The following is an 18,406-nucleotide window of genomic DNA, read 5'->3' on the forward strand; positions in this document are numbered from 1 at the left end:
GCTTTTGCTGGACCGGGTCGATGACGATGGAATCCGTTTCGCTGCCTCACTTTGGGGCGCACACACCGTGTTTGTCCGTCCACTGCGACTCGTCCGATCGATGTGTCTAACCCGTTGCAACCAGGTCCATTCGGGCCTCTGTTGAACAGTCAGCGTGTCACCCTCCCCTTGACCTTTCCCAGTACTAGGTCTAGTCCTGACTTGGATGGTGGTGTGTCTTTCCAGTTATTTTTCCTTTGCTGACTGAGGGCCGCCATTAGTGGTCTGCTGGACGTGGGTTGGTCGTGTTCTCTCCCTGAGTCCTTCTTTTTCCTACCTTACAGTGCTTAGTGTGCTTTCCATCCATCTCTTTATTTTTCCCTTTTCCTTTCCCTATTCCCTTTTTCCCCAGAATAAAAAAAAATAATACTGACGGCCACTGGTTAGTACCTAGTTAAGTGGTCTCTTCTCTTTTCGGCACTAGCGCTCTGATCACCATCTTCGGCCCAGACGGTGAATCGATTTCCCCCTCCTCCCTCCTTCTCTTTCCCCAAAAATTACAACAATAATAATTATTTCCTTTTTCTCTATTTTAGTTTTCTTACCTCTTTCACTTCTTCTGGTTTTGGTTCGCTCACACTTTCCCCCCCTCCTCTTCTTCATCCTGATACTTTCCCTTTTTGGGAAATAGTAAAAAAGAAATGAGGAGACAGAAGGAAACACATATAAATAATAAGAAGAATTAAAAAAAAAAAAAAAGAATCAAAATAAAAAGTCAAATTGGGAGATCAAAATGGGGAAAGCAAAAACTATCGAATGAGAATTAAAGAATCAGTCACCCAAATCGAGAAAAATCATAATACATCCATACTACTACTGTACTTACAAACTTACTACCTAACTCAACTCCTCCCAAAAAAAGTTGCGACAGATCCTGGCCATCCCAAGAGGGTCTGGACTCATCTGGGAGGCTTCCAATCCCTCCCTCCATCTTTCCATCCCCGCCCAGTTTCAACCTCTCGATGGGCCATGAACTCCCTAAACTAACCTGCAACTACTGCTTCTCCTTCTGACGGATCTTTTGTTCGCTCATGCTCGTTCCATCCACCATTCGTACCTTACCCATTTTCTCCCCTACTCTTTTCTGCCTCCCCTCCCCTCCCCTCCTCTTGCTTTTTGCTTTCCTCCTAATCCATTCTCACCTTAGTTTCATCCTTGACCCTCTCCGGACCTTTCGACCAACCCGGGTGTGGGGATGGTGGATGCTCCATTTAATTGATAACCTCTTCCCACCTCATCTGCCTCCTCGTTCTTTATCGTTATCGTCATCTTCCTTGTCAACATTCATCTGGCACTTCCCATTGTTCTCTTACTCCACCGCGCCTTCATATATCTCCTCCCCCCATCTGTCTCTCTCTCTCTCTCTCTCTTACCTACTCTCTTCCTCCCTTTTCATCATCTCATCTCATTTCTCATCTCGTTCAACAATTTTCCCTTCCCATACTATCTTACCTCTCACCACCCTTCTATCTTATCTGTACCGGCCTTACCTCCTTCTGCCGTGTACTCCTCTTTCTACACTTCAGTGCCTGCCCCGTTGATCTCAGTGTCTATCGGGCTATTCTCTACTACTCTCTATCTCTATATTCCAGTCAGTCCTTCCCCTCTCGTGGTCGCTCTGAGGTGCAAGTCACCAAGAGGGATTTCTCCTGTCATACATATACTAAATCGCGCTAGCTCTAGAGATCCTCTCCAATCCCCTGAAGTCACTTTGATACTGATAGCAGCACCTCCCTCCTCGCTCATCCTACGTGAGAAGAGGCAGCACTCAGCGAGGACTTCTTCACCCACTATGGCTGGCACCATGGCCGACGACGAACTCTTCACAAGGGCCATCTCTGGGTATCGGGACGCTTTCTTGGATCGACACTCCCATCTTCCGGAATCAGAGCGAAATGAACTTTGGAGTCAGCGGTTAAGTCAGTTCATGACCACCACGGCCTCTTCTTCCATATCCTCTGTCGCCTCGTCCAGTTACCGCCCGGTTCCCGGTTCTGGTCTTCCTGAAGATGGCGGCGCGGCTCTCGAGAAATCTGGGAAACGGTTACGACAGGATACCCCCCGGACCCTACCTGGTTCTGGTCTTCCTCCACCGAAACGACGAGTCACCGTATGTGATCTATCTTGGTCTTCTGCTCCCGCCTCTCCTCCATACCTGCGTTTTTACCCATTCTGTCCCTCCTGCGCTATTCCATGATCTTCTTCTCTTCTGTCATCTCCCGCCAACAGTCCTTGGATTGACACTTGGCAGACTCCGGAACCTCCAGTGACCGTTGATCTGACGCGCGAACTGTCTCATGCGTCCTCGCCGGCGGCTCCTGAGACTACTCGACGCCTTTCAAGAACGAATTCTCGGAAAGGCAGCTCGGTCTCTTACTCTGGTCCTGGGCCCTCCTCCCGGCACACGGCTATGGTCCGCTCGCAGAGTCAGCAAATACCGGTCGCTCACCGTCCGTCGCTGACAACCCCTGCAACGGGCTTTCGACACTCCTATGGACCCCAGCGTGTGCAGCGCCGCCTTGACCATGTCAACGAGTACACGCCCTCCGAATACGCCAAACAGTACTTGGATGATTTCCAGGGCCAGGGACACGTCTCGGCACTTTCTATGGCGCTTTCTGCGGATTCGACGATGTCTGGACTTCGGCAAGAACCCCAGTTAAATCAGGGCCAGCCTGACCTGATGGCGACGAACTTCACTGCCATGTCCAACCCCACCATGGTCGAGCAGCCGGTCCAGCCGGCTGCCGTGGAAATGAGCAGGAGTACCACTACGGACTCGCTGTGCGGAGGTTTGGGAATGATGAGATTCGATTCCTCGGGACCGAATCTAGACTCCAATTTCTCATTTTCCGTCCCCTCTGAATTCGTCACCTCCAGCTCCCCCATGAACGTCCCCTTCCCTGCTTCTTTCTCGTCTATGCACCGACACCCAAACCCCGAAGTCCCCCTCCCCTTCACTGAGCCCTCTGGCTCGATGTCATTTTCTTGCTCCGCTCCATCCTCCACATCCTTCCATCCACCCATTCCTACACTTTCTCCGTCCACTGCGACGGAGATGAGGCCTTCTATGTCTGTCGAGAGCGACAGCTCGTCTCTCTCCCAGCCATCGAGGGCGGCTCGCAGGACCCAAGAACAGATCGTTCAGGGTACTCGACCCATTGCTCCTAAAGCCGAGCCACACAGCAGCTCACCCCCCAAGGTGGCTGAGCAGCACAAGATGATTCGCATTTCATCATCGGATGGTACTGCCAAAGAGGTTGCAGCCATTCCCAAGGCCTCGATACAACGGCCCCCACGTCCGAAGACGTATTGTAATATGTGCAACGACCAGCCGGATGGCTTTCACGGAGAGCACGAGCTGCGTCGACACATTGAGCGGGTCCATGCCGTTGTTCGCAAGGTTTGGGTTTGTGTTGACATCTCTCCTGGCAAGACATTCCTGGCCAACTGCAAGGCTTGTCGGAATGGCAAAAGATACGGTGCTAACTACAACGCTGCCGCTCATCTTCGTCGCACCCACTTCAACCCGTGCCAAAGAGGCCGTGGTGGTCGTGGCAAAGACAGCGAGAAGCGCGGCGGCAAGGGCGGTGGAAATCATCCTCCCATGGATGTCCTGAAGCATTGGATGGTGCAGAAAGAGGAGATCGTCCTCGAAAATGCCCAGAACTATATTGACCAGGATGCGCTAGGCGATGACATGGCGGCTGCTCCGCCTGCGGCCTCCGAGGACATTGCGTTCTCTGGATTGCCACAGACGTCGGTCGAAGACATCTCTTCCCAGGGTATGGACTCGACATTAGTGAACGGATTTGAGTCCTTCACTGCGATGCCGACGATGGTCATGGACCCATCGATGGATGCTGCTCCTTGTTACTTCGATTCTCAGACGTTACCACCTGAGATCGATTCGTATGTGTGATTGTATAAACCTCAGCCCAGCGGCTGATCGCTTTCTCATTTACCTCCCCTGAGGGGCTTGAGACTAGATCTTTGGTTACTCATGGGTTTCTTGTTGATACTATACATCTTGAACCTTGATTTCTTTTGGGACTGTTTCCATATTCTTCACATTGCACTTTTCGCCTCTATTTCGTGTGATAAATTCTCACTGGCTTTTCTTTTCTTCTCAGTTTCTCTATTCTCATTTCCTTTTTCCTGTTCCTAATCTTTCCTCTTCTAATTCTTCTCCTACCATTTTTTCTCATTTTTGCCCCTTCTTCTTCTTCTTTTCTTTCAGTGATTCTTCTATCTTCTATCTTCTCTTCTCTTCATTCTTCGGACTCCAGAGGGCCGACCAAGTCGACCTGGTGATGCCCCTGATGGGCGCTACGACATAATGTGTGATGATGAGCAGTCAATCAGCCAGTCTCAGATTCGTGAAATATATTGATTTAATGCACGTCGTGCATGAGAGCCACGGTCCCCCCGAGTACAAGCCTCGGGACTAGGGTATGATGGGGAAGACCACTGCCAACTTTGCAGGACCTATTTTGGTAACTGCAGCCTACTCTTGCTAAAGGATACTAAGATACGCAGGGACCCTGCTCGAAGATGCCACGGGCGGTGACCGTAAGGTAGGCGGTGCAGGTAGGCGGTGACGCCGGGGCGTGGCTTTGTGCCGGCACCCGACTGCCACGAAGTTGGGCGCAGTGATTGGGCGCAATTTTAGGGGTCTCATGAGCGCTGGGGCATGCAGTGGAACTGCAGGGCAGCCCTCCTGCCAATGATGGCGGCGATCCTTCGGCCAGCCGACGACGGTTGGCTGACAACTAACCTTTCATTCCCTGAGCCATCGCCCACGGGCGATGGCAGTGGGGCGCAACCCCGAACACCAGGGCGGTGATTGGTAGGCAGACAGTGCTGGCCCCGACCGCTGAAGGGGTTGTCCGACAGTTGTTCCAGGACAAACTCCCTAAATCAATCATAGCAGGAACTGTCGTGGCTGGTGCCTGGCGGTAACTGGGTCCTGTAGGGCTGCGCTAATGTGGCTGAGTCCGGGCGGTGCTGCGTATGAGACCAGTATGTATGTATTGTAATTATGGGCTGACGGTCCCCTTCGATCGGAGAGGGAGAGCTGGTTCTCTCTCTCTCACTTCAGTTTTCTCTGCACTTTTTGGAGGAAATCACGACAGATGATCACATAGCTTTAGATAGCACTTGTTTCGGATTCAATATTAATAATTTTCCATTCTTTCTCTCAGTCACTCATCGGTTGCTTTTCCCTGTTTCAGGCTGGGTAGACATGGGCGGCTAGGATTTTCTGGCGCCCTTCTAGTTGGGGGTGGGGGCGTAAACAGGATTGCACTACTGCTCACTATTGGCTCGTGGGACCTTGATTGCTGTAAGGTATGTTACAACTTACGAGAAGAAGAGCAGGGGAAGTGAATGGAGTGTAATTTTCTTAATAAGTGGTCTTCCCTTCTCTCGTGTGTCTGTGTCTGACTGTCTGACTGTCTTTCTTCCTTTCTCTCATCCAACCAACCAAAACCTTAAAAGACCTGAACGGCGGCTCAGCGATCTTCTCCTCTTTCTCCGCCTCCTTTCGCCTTTCCAACCCCTAGCGATCGTTCCTCTTCCTGCTCTTCTTCCCTCTTCCTCTTCTCCCCCCCTTTCTTACCTTTCCGCTTTCCATCGACTCCGTTTAGAACTCGGCGTTGTCTTAGGTACGCTTATTTCCCTTTTATTGGCCAACGCAAGGCTGGGCTTCCGTCCTCCGTCCACTCACTCCGTCCACTCACTCATCCTCTTTCTCTTTCTTCCATCCGCTACTGTCAACTGCCAAGTTCACCACGCTGACCCAGTCCTATCTTTTATTCCTACACACAGACTCTTTTCCTTCACAATGAGCGCTCCCGGATACTACAACGGCCCTCCTCCCCCGCCCCAGGCGTAAGTCTTCCGCCCTCCATTGCGCCCGATCTCTTGTGGTTTTTGCACCGGCCATTCGGATTCAAAGCGACCGCGGCGTGTTGGTTCAGGAACCCGTCTTGAGACTGGCTTGTTACCAAGCTTTTCGACACTGGTCTTTTTCTTCCTGGGCTGGCCAGCGGTCGCACCATGTCTACTTACATCATACCCCGGATTTGCGCATTGTTCTGACTTGGTCTCCGCACAGGTACCCTCCCCAGGGCTATCCGCCTCCGCAGGGTGGTTATCCTCCCCAGGGATACCCCCAGCAGCCCTACCCTCCGGTATGTGATACCAGTGTTATGTGCAGTCATGCGATCGGACTCTGACCGGACAACAGATGCAATACCAGCAACAGCCTCCTCCCCAGCAGAAGGACCGCGGATGTCTCGGTGCCTGGTAGGCCTCACCCTTGCTGAATTTCGTCGCACCGCATCTTACTAATCCGACCGTTTTTACCATCTAGCCTGGCCACGCTCTGCTGCTGCTTCCTGTGTGAGGAATCCTGCGAATGCTGCTTCGAGTGCATCGAGTGCTGTGAAATGTGTTAAGCTGTGATCGATTACGGGTGCTACCTCGAATGTAGCGAGGGCTGCGCGACCAACCGAGCTCTCACGATCGATATACGACCTCGACGATACGATAAATTCCCCTTTCATCGCGTGCTACACTAGACCGGTCGAGTCCAGGGGCGCCGGGAAGCGCTGCTGTGACAGCTGCAGTTGCTACGCGGTTTTTGTCTATTTTCTTGTTAATCTACCCATCGCGTTACTGTTGTCTTCCTTCGTCGTGCCCCCATGGGAATGCTCTTTTTTTTCTTTTTTTTACCTCTTCTATTCTCCTTTCTGTTCAATATGGTGATCCCGGATATATGTGTTTAGGAACCCGGGGTGGTGCTTGGAACGGGGAGGGAGGTGAATCATCCTCTTTGCTTCATGGCGCTTTTCTTAATTGATGACTTGTGAACTTTTCCCCTTTTACTGCATTGGCTACCCCAGTAATTGCCATCATCCCGAAATGTCCCATCATCTGTGCATGGTACACCCACAATGTGATACAGATACACAGTGTAGACTGCATTTGAAGCATTTACCGTTGATGAAGAAAAATCCTGGACATCTTGGCAGAGTCTGCAGCTGTCATGGCTAGGGGCACCTGCGACTCTAGTTCCCTTTCCGTCTGAGCTTGAATCCAAAGCCAAGCCCACCGTCAGGAGAATCCAACCAATAACGGTCTCTCCGATTGGTGGTACCGTTCAATCTGGCAGAGCGGGTTTGGGCTAGGCAGCATTTATAACTAATGCGCTGTCCCGATGCTTCTGGCCCAGCTGAGTGGCTCGCTGCCTACACCCACGAGGCCCTGCAGGAGTAGATCGTTCTTTCCTTGTACGTAAGTAGATCGAGGTTTTCGCACCTGACGTAACTTTTTCACCTATAAATACCTTATAGAGCATCGACCATTTTCCTTGGGCTTGGCTGCAGGTGAGCGGGGGGAGGTATGCTTCTCTCTGCTGGGTAGGTAGCTATCTATGCAAACCATGATGAATATAGACAAAGCTGTCAGTGTGATCATAGATGTGCACGCGGATTGAGTGGGTAGAGGGATAAAATGACAGCAATATTTTATTCATGAGATGAGACAAATGCTAGTATAAAACTGCTTCATGATTGCTCGCTTGAGTATACTATTCACACGCAGTACTTGGCAGTAGTAGGAGCAAGTAGCAGATGGAACATATTAACCTCAATTGCTAAGAGGCTATACTATGTATCATCATATTACTATGATGATCTAGCAGTAGTATTGATCCCTCCATTTTCTCTACTAATAAAGACACTCCATCATCAATGTAGTATATCATACCTCAACCTTAAAAACTACCATCGAGAGCACTCCACCCACAACAACCAACGCCCCCATCATCTCAAGCCCAATAACCTCCACAAAACTCCAAGGAACCAGAGCCAGTTGCCTCTCTGGCATCTTTCGCACTGGCTCAAAATACACCGCCGATGTGACCGTTAGAAAAGCCAAAACCCAGATATACCCAAGAACCTTTTCCCACATTTCTGGCTCCTTTTGACTATTAGTGCTACCCGCTTCCGAGGTTGATGAACCCTGAAATCTTTTCCTCCACACGACCTGGACACCATCTTCAATCATGTACCCTAACACAAAAGATAAGAAAAACACCATAGCGCCAGACTCGCCCATCGGTATATTCCCTACCACGTCCGCAGTAAGGTGTAGAATACCCGATAGGAGAAACACACAAAACACATGGGTATATCGTTCCAGGAAGGACGACTTAGCCAGACCGAGAATATCACGAGTGATGTAGTTGCTTATGGCAGTGAACTTGATGCGGAGCAGTTGATGCCAGAATTTTCTGTTCAGATGGGTGTTAGTATGTATACAACATGATATATTATATATATATATTTTTTTTTTCTCTCTAGAAAAGAAAGAGATGAAAGAGCCACCCACCCCCAGAAATTCCGTAACGTATAAGCATCAGCCATTTTACTGAATAACGGTGGATACTCTTCAGGTGCTTCAAACCTCAAGCCGACACTGACTACCGCCACTAAACGATAGGTGAAGCTGATCACAATGCGTCCTACAATGAACCAAGCGGCTACGGCCACGATGATTTGTTCTATGCATAGCTCTACCCAGGAACCTTCAACACTGGTATTTTGCTGCTGCTGCTGCTGTTCATTTTTGCTCAGGCCTGTCTTGACAGCTTGTGAAGTCGAAATATCCAGAACCAGGTATTGCCACATCGCAATCGCCGTCTCGCGGATCAGGTACCGGTGTCGGGAGATACGCTTTGATGCATTCTTGCCATTCCCATGGGTGTAATATCCCGGCATGGGAGGCGTGTTCTTTGCTTCCTCGGGCGTGTTGATTTTCCGGGAATTAAGATGCTGTTTCAGGGCGGTTCGTAAGCCATTGAAGAAGCTCTTAACTTTGCTTGTTCCCTCTCTGATGGCGACAAAGTCATCTGCTTCTTTGGGGTTGAGTAGCAGGTGATCCAGGGCTGAGAGAATGTTGAACCAAGCGGTGGTAGCGAATAGAGATGTTATATGCGATGGGTTTTTGACTGGGTGAAGCACCAAGCTGAAGATCCATATCATGAATGGTATGCACAAGTAGCGCAGGGGTGAGCTTTTTGGGGTTGTAATTGCTAGAATTTGGGGGATTAGGTTTTGGGTCATACTTAGGAGGAATAATCTGGAGACTGGTTGATAGTAATCGGCCATGGTTTCAAAGCAGGGATAGGTTGCACAAAGGTGAAATTAAATAGTGTTTATACAGAGAACATAATCGGGAGTGACTTATATGTATATACATATATTATATAGTGACTTATCAGTTGTCTGGCGTCCATGGTGCTGATTATATGCAATCTGTTGATGTTGTTGACCGCCAGACTCCGTGGACAGGATATTGCTTCTATTACTGCATATATATGTCCCAACGACATACAATAGTTAATATTTTAAGTTGTACACCGCTGCTCTTGGAATTGCTAGTGGAACGTCATGGTGGAATAGATGTCGCAAAGTAAATGGAGGAAAGAATTGTGATAGATAGATGACTCTTTTGGGGAAGCGGTAGCTTCGGATCGAGAGACAGATAATCCTTGAGAGTTGTGAGCTCATGCATAATGTTACAGTATCCTTCCGCAAACTCTTCTGTGGATGTAGGCTCTATTTGCCGATATCTGAGCTATGCATTGTTCCGAGGGCGATTCCTTGCTCAGTCCAGATGCTTCCTGCCCTGACAAAGCAGATCCTATCGCAGCTTAATACTCTCCAAACAGGAAATACGACGGGTGAAATGTGATATCATATATTATACACTTTTCTGGCAGCGTTTGGCCAATGCTTCGAATCAAAGAATCTATCTATTTGTTAATATCAGTGATACGTGTGCATAGACCTACCTCATTTTCAGGGGTCTACTATCCGAGTTTGGAATATGTATACAGTGAGAGCTAAGAAAGGCCATTGCTCTGGATTAACCTCATTGAGAACACGAACTCCGTCCTACGACAACACTCAAAAGCTTCAACCGTACTCCCCTATCGCAGGTCATACCGCGACAGCTGCCTCGTTTCCCCCATCCAGTAAGTACTCACTCACAGCCCTCTGCCACACCGCTGCGCGCTTGTAGAAGTGGAAGCCCGGCGAACTGCCCTCCTTCAACCCTGCTATCGCCTCGACTAACCTCGGCCCATTGCCTTCTTTCTTGACGTCCTGCAACGGGTACATATATGTGCGGACCACGAAGACAACAGCTTGTGAGATGGGTAGTCTGAATAGCATCTGTCTTTCGCAGCGTAATCGTGCCTGCAATGCCATTTCTCATTACTTAACACGTTCTACCGTGGCCCTTCCTTGGAAAGGAAGCTGAAGAGAAGGAATCAAAGACATACCGTATTCACATCCAACTCCTTCAACTCGACTACTTCCTCCCCTTCATACAAGTGCATACTGCTGGCAGCATGCAGCTCCCCATCCACGGACACGGTCCACTATCAAGCAAGGGAATCACGTTAGCACAATATACCCTCCAGCATTGCAGAGGACATGGAACCATCGTTGAAACAAATGAACGAGCAAAAGGAAAGTAATAATACAAACATTCGCCCGCTTAACACACTCCCCCACCTTCAGCCTCTCCAGATACCTATCCATACTCGCCCTCAACTTGGTAGTATAATCCGGTACCGGAACATGAATACTCGCCAGCGATCTGCGGAACTTGTCTGCCCAGTTGAACCCATTCGGAAAACAGCCGATGAAGGCTTCCAGGGTCATCTGCTTGTTAGTACCTTCCTTTTTGTCATCATCTCGTAGGGAAGAGGATTGTGGTGGCAAAAGAAGAAGGAAATCCTCTTCGACCTGCCTGCCGATGATAGCGAGGGCTTCTTCTGCGTCAGTTGGAGGTGTGCTGGGGATGGTTTCGCCGGTCACTGTGTTTCTCAACATGGTGGTGGGTGCTGATGCTGATGCTGATGCTGATGATGAAGTGCTAGTCGTAGTAGAAATACGTTGGAAGATAGTGCTGTACCGTCGAGGCAGGTAGTCATTCATCAGAAAAGAGTATAGTTCTTTGACGGCCGGGATGGAGCGAGGACTGGCTCCGAGGACAGAGGCTCGTTTGTCTTGGATTAGTGTCGTGCGGAGTGTGATGCGGGAGAGGTAGTGTTTGTCGATTTGGATCAGTTCGGAGAGGGTTGCTCCCTCGATGCCTGTTTTTTGTTTGTTAGTTAGATGTTGCGTATGTCATATGATTTGGTGAGATGTTGTGGGTTAGTGCTGGTGATGATTAGAGGATGGAATGGGTTAACTTGCCCATTGTGATGTGATAGCGAGGTTTGAAAGGTCGGAGGATTAGAGGCTCGGTTTTGTCCCATTGGAAGTCGTCGAGGGGTTCGATGGGAGACGTAGTTGCCAGAGAAGAGCTGGTGGTCTTCTTCTCTGCCTGTGAATGCTTCTGGGCTTCTGATTTCTTTCTGAGGAGCCATGCCAAGAACAGTAGCACTAAGACTAAGCTGGTGCTGAAGTGGCTTAAGAACATGACTGATCGTCTCTATCTTGAATGAGGGGATGGGTATGCTCTGTGGTTTGACTTAGAATACACCCTCAAGTTGATGGCTTACTTGACTGCTCATATAGGCAGTTCATTGTCTGGTCTGATCTGCCTTGGCATTTGGAGATACTCATAAGATGCGATAAGACGATGCGGGGTACACATCTTACTTGACGCCGCAATACATGATCTGGAATGTACGACAAAGATGATAACATATCTTCACTTCGAGAGAATTCCCAGTATCATAGTACTGGTGGAAACAAGGTTGATGTCTTGAGATTGTACTTGACCACTCATACATCCTCGGCGTCGGCGTTGGACGAGAGTCCTGCACAACTGATTGGTCAAATCGCCGAGCCTACTGTCCCCTAACCCCCATCACCGAGCATGATCTCATCATTCTAGATCACTCACTTCTCCAAGCCCTGTCTAGACTGGTTACTTGTTCAACATATTCGTAGATATGTCCCCAATCTCCACCACAGCGGTCGCTCGTAATATGCATCCAGAAACCGCAACTCCGCAGCAGTCAGCTCCCGATGCCCCGTGATAAGATCTGCAGTTGCCGGATCCCTCCATGGCGTTTTATGCACAATCTTGTAACCAATGGTGAACACCATAATAACGATCAGACCAATCGTCGCTGAAAAGAAGTTATATGCTGTAAAAGCACCCCCACCCTAGTGAACGTGATCAGCAATATGCTGGGTCTGTGGGCTCAGAATGTATAGCATATGCCTTCGCCCTGATAAGAGTTCCAAGGAAGTGAGACTCACTACTGGCTTGATGCTGGTGTAAAGAAGGCAAACTAGTAGCAACGCCGAAACGAAAAGACTAATGACTGGCGCCAGAGGCCAATAAAGAGACCGCCATGCATAAGGGGTTTCAAATAATTGGCTTCTTTGCGCTTTAATCGCCGCCCGGAAGCGGAAGGAGGAAAAGGCGATGATCGCCCAGTTGGTGAAGAAGGACGCGCTGGTGATCGAGATAAACCAGTTAAGAACCTCGGTGCCGTCGGCTGCAGGGATTACCAATCAGCTTCAAAGACAGTAGGGGTAAAGGTCTGTGGTCATGGCCATCCATACCGCTCAAGCTCAGATATGTCAACACCGTACCTGCAACGGCCGTGAATGTGAGCGCCCATCTCGGACGGCCTATTTTGTCCACTCTCGCAATGAAGACTGGCAACAAGCCCTGCAGCGACATAGTGCGTAAGATTCGTGATGGGAGGTATATGCACTCTAGAGCAAGGGCAAGAATGCCGAGTATTATGCAGGCATTGATTAAGTCCGGGACCCCCGAGATACCCGCATCTTGGGCCGCTATGACGAAAGGCGAGGAGACCACGCTCGAGCCATTCATTAACCGGGAATCATCAGAGTCCACTACAAGTGAGATTAATACCACCGAGACAAGGTAGAAAATCCCCACGCGCCAAGGAACAAAATTGGCCGAGCGTGCCATGGAATAGTGGGGAGATTCGGCCTCGCCGGCCATCACGCCAATAAAGACCTGGTCTCCCACGGCCCAGATGGCAAGTAATGCAGCGGTGGAGAAGCCCTGCATAGTTGAGTCAGTTCAACACGAAGAACATGTTTATCTGGGAGGGGTAGCCAGTCACCCCAAAGCCATTTTTGAACATAGGCAAATCAGTCCAGGTGCTTCCATGTCGAACATATCCGGACGGACCCGCGCCTGCGATCACAGCTAGAGAGATGGCTGTAACGAAAAGGAATAAGAACATCTTGACCAGGGATCCGATGTATTCCAGCCATCCGAAGATGCTGGTTGGCAAGAGAAATACGCCAAGGCAAAGTACCAGGAAAATGGTAATTATTTATGGTAAGCTGAATGCCGGTCTTTCCAGAAGAGAAAGGCCAAAAGCATGTGGCAGACTCACGCAAAGCAGCCTCGGGCACAACCCCGTCCGCCCAATAATTCACCAGGGTAACTACAAACATGGCTTCGGATGCAAATACCGACGTCCACCCTGTAGCGTTGTGACGCTCGTCAGCTCTATCGTAACAGCTCTGGTTTCGTAACAAGGTAAAGAGCCACGGCTGGCCAACTCACCAAGCCATTCCGCAAATCCAGCCCCAAAGGCTAATGCTGGATCAACCCACCGATCCGCATAATCGATATAATTACCTGATGTCGGGAAAGCAATCGTCATCTCCGTCAAGGTTTGCAGATTCGCCCATACGCCGACACAAACCACAAGATACGCCAGAAACATATTAGCCGGACCTCCTTGGGCTAGGGATTTACCCGTGGTGATGAAGAGACCACTGCCAATGCTGGATCCGAGAGAGATGACCTTTGTTTGTTACTCATGATGCTCGGCTTCTCTGATGGGGTTCCCTGCAATTGAACAGTTGGTGATACAGTACATACATGGATCATACGTGGACTGAGCGTGCGATGGAGACCATCATTTGTTGTCTCTCCATGATCGACTTGACCTTCTTCAACGGACATCGACGGATGTAATCCGGAATACGTCTTGTCGCCATCATCGTGTTTCGTTTCGTAATCCATGGTGTCTCTCATATTGTGCGATTCCTAGGGTAAATTAGCCACCTACGAACCGAGAATGGTCCCATTGATATACACCATCTGAGCCAAGAGGTCCAAGCCAATCTGCACAAGGCCTGAGTTGTGGACTTGCATAATGAGTTATTAATGCTGCATATCGGTTTAGCTTCCCAATAGCAAATGTTTCCTTCACCTGATAAGGATGGAGGATTCTTATCCGGAGGGGTAATGCGGAGATAGTGATGCATTTCGGTCAGATGGGCCAGTGATGATCCTGGTTGTCTGCTAGTAAATAATCTAGCTGCTTAGTTGGATGTGACTAGCTAAGGAGCTCCGGCCCTTAACTTTCGAAGAGATGAGCACTGTAGTTTTATAGGTAGAGACATAATATTAGCCTCATTTGATCATAAAAAGGGAGCCCATAAGGACTGTTAGTACTCTCGCAGTGGGAACGGTAGTGAAACTCATCATGAATCTAACAGGTGGAAAACGAAAGTAGTCAAGATATACCTACTAGATTTGTTCTATGAGAGATGCTGGAAACAGGAAAAGATCAGTTCGTGTATTTGTGATGTTAACACTCTTAGTAGTATGTGAGATGGGTTGATCTTGCAATACTAAGTGCTATGTCGGTGTTGATATCTAGTCTATAGGAGAGGAGCCCGAGGTGGTGTGTGGAGGGTGCAATGCAAAGATAGGAGTTAATAGGCTATAAAAGTTATCTACAGTCTTAAAACATACATTGCTACTAAATTGAACATTCTCTATAACTCTTGATAGTATACTAGTATAGAATGTATCCAACCTGGTTATAAATATTACCAGGCACATATAATTACTATGGAACCTTTATACTATCGATTCCATTTTCCATATATACTAATCATAACGATTAGTATTAGTAGTACCTCCACCAAAGCAGCGGCGCCCGTATCGGGTTAGCAATGCGGTATCAAGACCACCAAATCAGAAAATCATGCCCGCAGTTGTGCCAGTCCAAAAATAGTAATAAAATGCACCTGTGGTAGGAGTCTGTGAGCACATCTAGCCACTCCCATTAATTCTTTAATCCTCTCCACCTGGAGACCGATAAGCAATGATAATTACCCCGTGCTCACGGCAATAGTAAACGGAATGATGATCTAAACCGTTATCTACTTATCTGATCAGAGTCGATTGGATCAAATTGGCCGGGAAGTACTATCCAACGAATCATCAAAACCCATCCACTGATCTCTCTTCCCCACTTACCGGACGGTTGGGGCTCGGAACCGTTCCGACGGTGTGTATGTCGCTACCATTAATCTTTGAAATTCCAAGTAGATATTTTATAGTGGGAGTTGCGATAGACATTGAAGTGAAGTATAGATGAGTTTGTATAATTCTGAATCGGCTCTGAAATCATTTGGTTACGAAGACAAAGTACTGTCTACTATTGTACTCCAGAGTGAACAAAAATCAATGCAATTGTTGTGTCTCATCAATCATCAGTAAAATCAAGGACAAGATAGTAAACTAGATATCCAAGCGTGGCCCGTGATAATGTCTTTTCGCATAAGCAAACCAGTTCCCTACCCCTAGGATTAACATGACGACTAGCACGACTGAAGCGTAGTCTGAACAGGTTGTAAGTGTTAGTTTAGCATACTTCTCATCACGAAGGAGATAGATAGTAGGAAAGATGAAGAAACACATACTCATATTACTTCCGGTAACGGGGAATTCCGTCGGAAAGCAAAAGAAGATCGTCAGGATAAAAGCCCAGATAATGCAGATAACGTTACAAACGTAGCCTAGCACATTAGGAACTTTGAATGGGCGGTCTGGAGGAAGGTAATGCGGATTCCGCCCGTTAACGAGGAGAAGAATTGCTGGGATGGCGTAGGAGATTTGCGCTACCACGACAGTGGTGCTGATAAAGGCGTTGAATGCTATTATTTATATGTTAGACCCTATGTAGAGGATCATCGTCGGAGTAAACGCTTAGGCTTACCTGTTGTTGAGCAGACATAGACGATCCCGACCAGAAGCACGGCCGCACCATCAAGGATAATGGCCCAAACGGGGACTCCGAGCGTAGGGTGTATAGAGGAGAGAAAAGAGGAAAAGAATAGAGCGTCATCGCGGGCAAAGGACCATGTAAGTCGAGAGGCAGTCTGATGGACTGCGTTGAGTGCTACGAAGGAGACAACAAATAGTGCAGCCATGAAGACTGTCGCAGCTGTCGGGGAGTGAGTGGCTTTTTCCCAGATGAAGTAGATTGGAAATCTGTCGGTTTCTGGTAAGTAAATCTTCTTACTCAGGACTGGTGGTATACGTACCCCGTGGAGGTGGTTAGAGATGCTTCGATGTTGTCATAGCTGTATAGGATGGCGATGGCAAAGGGGAAACCCGTCAAAAGCCCCACTGTCACTGTGGCAAGCAACGCCTTTGGTACGATGCGTGCCGGCTCGAGACATTCCTCTGCAAGGTGGAGTGCGGCGTCGAGTCCGGAAAACATGAACTGAGGCGTTGAGAGTCCTGTCAAGAAGGAGACGCCGTCCGGCCAGCCGCCTGAACCGTTGACGAACTGACTCCATGTGTTCGAGGTGTTGATATGTACGGAAGAGCGTACCGGGCAGGTTATGATAATAGCTAGGAAGGTTGAAATGGAGAGGATGACTGCAAGAGGAGAAGCAGTGTATTAGTCTTGTCTCCTGCGAATTGGAAGGGAGCTAACTAACAGCCTAGGTTGTAGACCCAGAGAGTCTTGTTGGTGAGGAAGATGTTGTAGGTGACCATGACTGCGTTCAGCAGTTGGTATACTAGGAAATAGTGCCAGCTTTGGGCTTCATATGAGGGCTGCCATCGGATGACAATAGCCATGAGCGCCTCTGTTCCGGCCAGCGCAATAGAGGCCCCAAGGGTAACCCATGCAAACACTGCAGCCATGCCACTGAAGTAAGACAGGCCACGGCTCCATCGCTTAGATGCCAGGATGGAAGTAAAATGGTACTGGCCACCAGCAGTGGGGTACACGCTGGCCAGTTCTGCCAAGGTCACCCCCGTACAGAACATGGCAGCAGTGACCAGTAGAATGCCATACAGTAGGGAGACTGCGCCGCCCGACTGAATTGCGATAGCAAAGCTCGTGGCTATGGCCACCCAGCTATTCGTATTGTTGTACCCCAGGGCAATTATACTGACTATGCTGAAATTTCGCTTCAGGTGCATGTCCGGGATGCCCGTAAGGGCAACCTGCCCCTTGTCCATGTCGACTTCGAGGTCTGCCGATGCGGCATACCCGGGTTTGAGGGGGGAGACCTTGGTATTGTCCGAATCCATGACCTCTTATGTTGTACTGCCGTGTGATGAGGCACTGCGGAAACAATATGCTTCAAGTGGAGGAACATCCATCTTATGAATCCTTCCTACGATGATGGACCTAGCTCCGCGTCCCCAGAAGGGACCTTGACAGATGTAAACGCCGATTGCGATAGGCATCCCAGGTCGATAAGATCAAAGCGGTGGAGACTGATTTTCCTTGAATCAACTTATTCATCCAGGCCCGATACGGATGACTGATGACTGATACCCAAGATATCCCGGAACGCTTATCGAATTCCGAGACCTGTTATCACGTCCCGTCCAACCAAGAGGGAGATAAAAGCGAGACCATCCCCGGATTAAGGTTAGGGACGTCTACCATAGCGGAACTAAGGCGGAATTTTTCATGAACTGGAGGTGATCGTCGACGATCGTGCGGGGGAAAGTGCGGCTAACGATGTTATAGCGTCGTGGAGCTTGCCCTATATCTCCAGACTCGCCGCCAGGGCTCTCAGGATGGCAGCTTCCCCGCAATATCCAGGCAGAGAGATTTTGGCGTCTATGGCTTCTATTGGTGTTTCGCTGCAGTGACCCATGACATGGGACCTGCCCCAGAGTAGCTTTCCTCGGTAGACGGGGCTTTCTCCGCATTGCGGAACGGATCCTGCTGGGCGCATAAGATAGATTGAACATCTAGAACTCAAAGCTGTAGCGGGTAATCAAAAGGCACGATTGCACTGGAATCCAAAAAGAGTGTATTTATTCAAGTCTGCTTTTTCTGCGATTGGACGTCTCCTTCATAACCAGTCAGCTATCTGGTACGTCCAAAAAGACCATCCCGTATGGGTGGTCTCAAACAAGAAGCTCCTGACCCCTTCTCTCGTGAGCTAATTGACATCTGTCTAGTTCTAGGTTTGCGAAGCCGCGTCCCCCAACTTCAAGCTGGCGGTCATTTGTCCACCAGACCTACCTTCCCCTAGAGTCGCCACTTCGGCCCCGCATCTCATCC

General features: G+C 49.1%; 6 protein-coding genes across 6 annotated transcripts; 2 read left to right on the plus strand and 4 right to left on the minus strand.

The window, feature by feature from the left end:
• Positions 1–1,831: 1,831 nt before the first annotated feature.
• AtWU_11138 (uncharacterized protein) lies at positions 1,832–3,961 on the plus strand (the record flags this gene model as incomplete). Its single annotated transcript, XM_035506240.1, has 2 exons — positions 1,832–2,149; positions 2,291–3,961. The coding sequence occupies 2 exons, from the start codon at positions 1,832–1,834 to the stop codon at positions 3,959–3,961; spliced, it is 1,989 nt and encodes a 662-aa protein (XP_035362133.1).
• A 1,923-nt stretch (positions 3,962–5,884) lies between these two features.
• Positions 5,885–6,500, plus strand: AtWU_11139 (Arrestin (or S-antigen), N-terminal domain family protein; the record flags this gene model as incomplete). Its single annotated transcript, XM_035506241.1, has 4 exons — positions 5,885–5,931; positions 6,158–6,233; positions 6,290–6,348; positions 6,416–6,500. The coding sequence occupies 4 exons, from the start codon at positions 5,885–5,887 to the stop codon at positions 6,498–6,500; spliced, it is 267 nt and encodes an 88-aa protein (XP_035362134.1).
• Positions 6,501–7,806: 1,306 nt separating this feature from the next.
• AtWU_11140 (wax synthase family protein) lies at positions 7,807–9,089 on the minus strand (the record flags this gene model as incomplete). Its single annotated transcript, XM_035506242.1, has 2 exons — positions 7,807–8,338; positions 8,437–9,089. 2 exons carry the CDS (start codon positions 9,087–9,089, stop codon positions 7,807–7,809), a joined length of 1,185 nt encoding a protein of 394 aa, XP_035362135.1.
• Positions 9,090–10,049: 960 nt separating this feature from the next.
• AtWU_11141 (heme-dependent oxidative N-demethylase family protein) lies at positions 10,050–11,541 on the minus strand (the record flags this gene model as incomplete). Its single annotated transcript, XM_035506243.1, has 4 exons — positions 10,050–10,307; positions 10,394–10,492; positions 10,602–11,212; positions 11,316–11,541. The coding sequence occupies 4 exons, from the start codon at positions 11,539–11,541 to the stop codon at positions 10,050–10,052; spliced, it is 1,194 nt and encodes a 397-aa protein (XP_035362136.1).
• A 461-nt stretch (positions 11,542–12,002) lies between these two features.
• AtWU_11142 (proline-specific permease) lies at positions 12,003–14,106 on the minus strand (the record flags this gene model as incomplete). The annotated part of the gene is made up of 7 exons (XM_035506244.1): positions 12,003–12,236; positions 12,333–12,574; positions 12,642–13,116; positions 13,178–13,275; positions 13,457–13,546; positions 13,630–13,873; positions 13,951–14,106. 7 exons carry the CDS (start codon positions 14,104–14,106, stop codon positions 12,003–12,005), a joined length of 1,539 nt encoding a protein of 512 aa, XP_035362137.1.
• Positions 14,107–15,606: 1,500 nt separating this feature from the next.
• On the minus strand, positions 15,607–17,415 carry AtWU_11143 (putative choline transport protein; the record flags this gene model as incomplete). The annotated part of the gene is made up of 5 exons (XM_035506245.1): positions 15,607–15,707; positions 15,789–16,022; positions 16,085–16,359; positions 16,413–16,752; positions 16,815–17,415. 5 exons carry the CDS (start codon positions 17,413–17,415, stop codon positions 15,607–15,609), a joined length of 1,551 nt encoding a protein of 516 aa, XP_035362138.1.
• Positions 17,416–18,406: the final 991 nt, after the last annotated feature.

This window comes from Aspergillus tubingensis (assembly GCF_013340325.1).
Source record: "Aspergillus tubingensis WU-2223L DNA, scaffold_15, whole genome shotgun sequence".
NCBI lineage: Eukaryota > Fungi > Ascomycota > Eurotiomycetes > Eurotiales > Aspergillaceae > Aspergillus > Aspergillus tubingensis.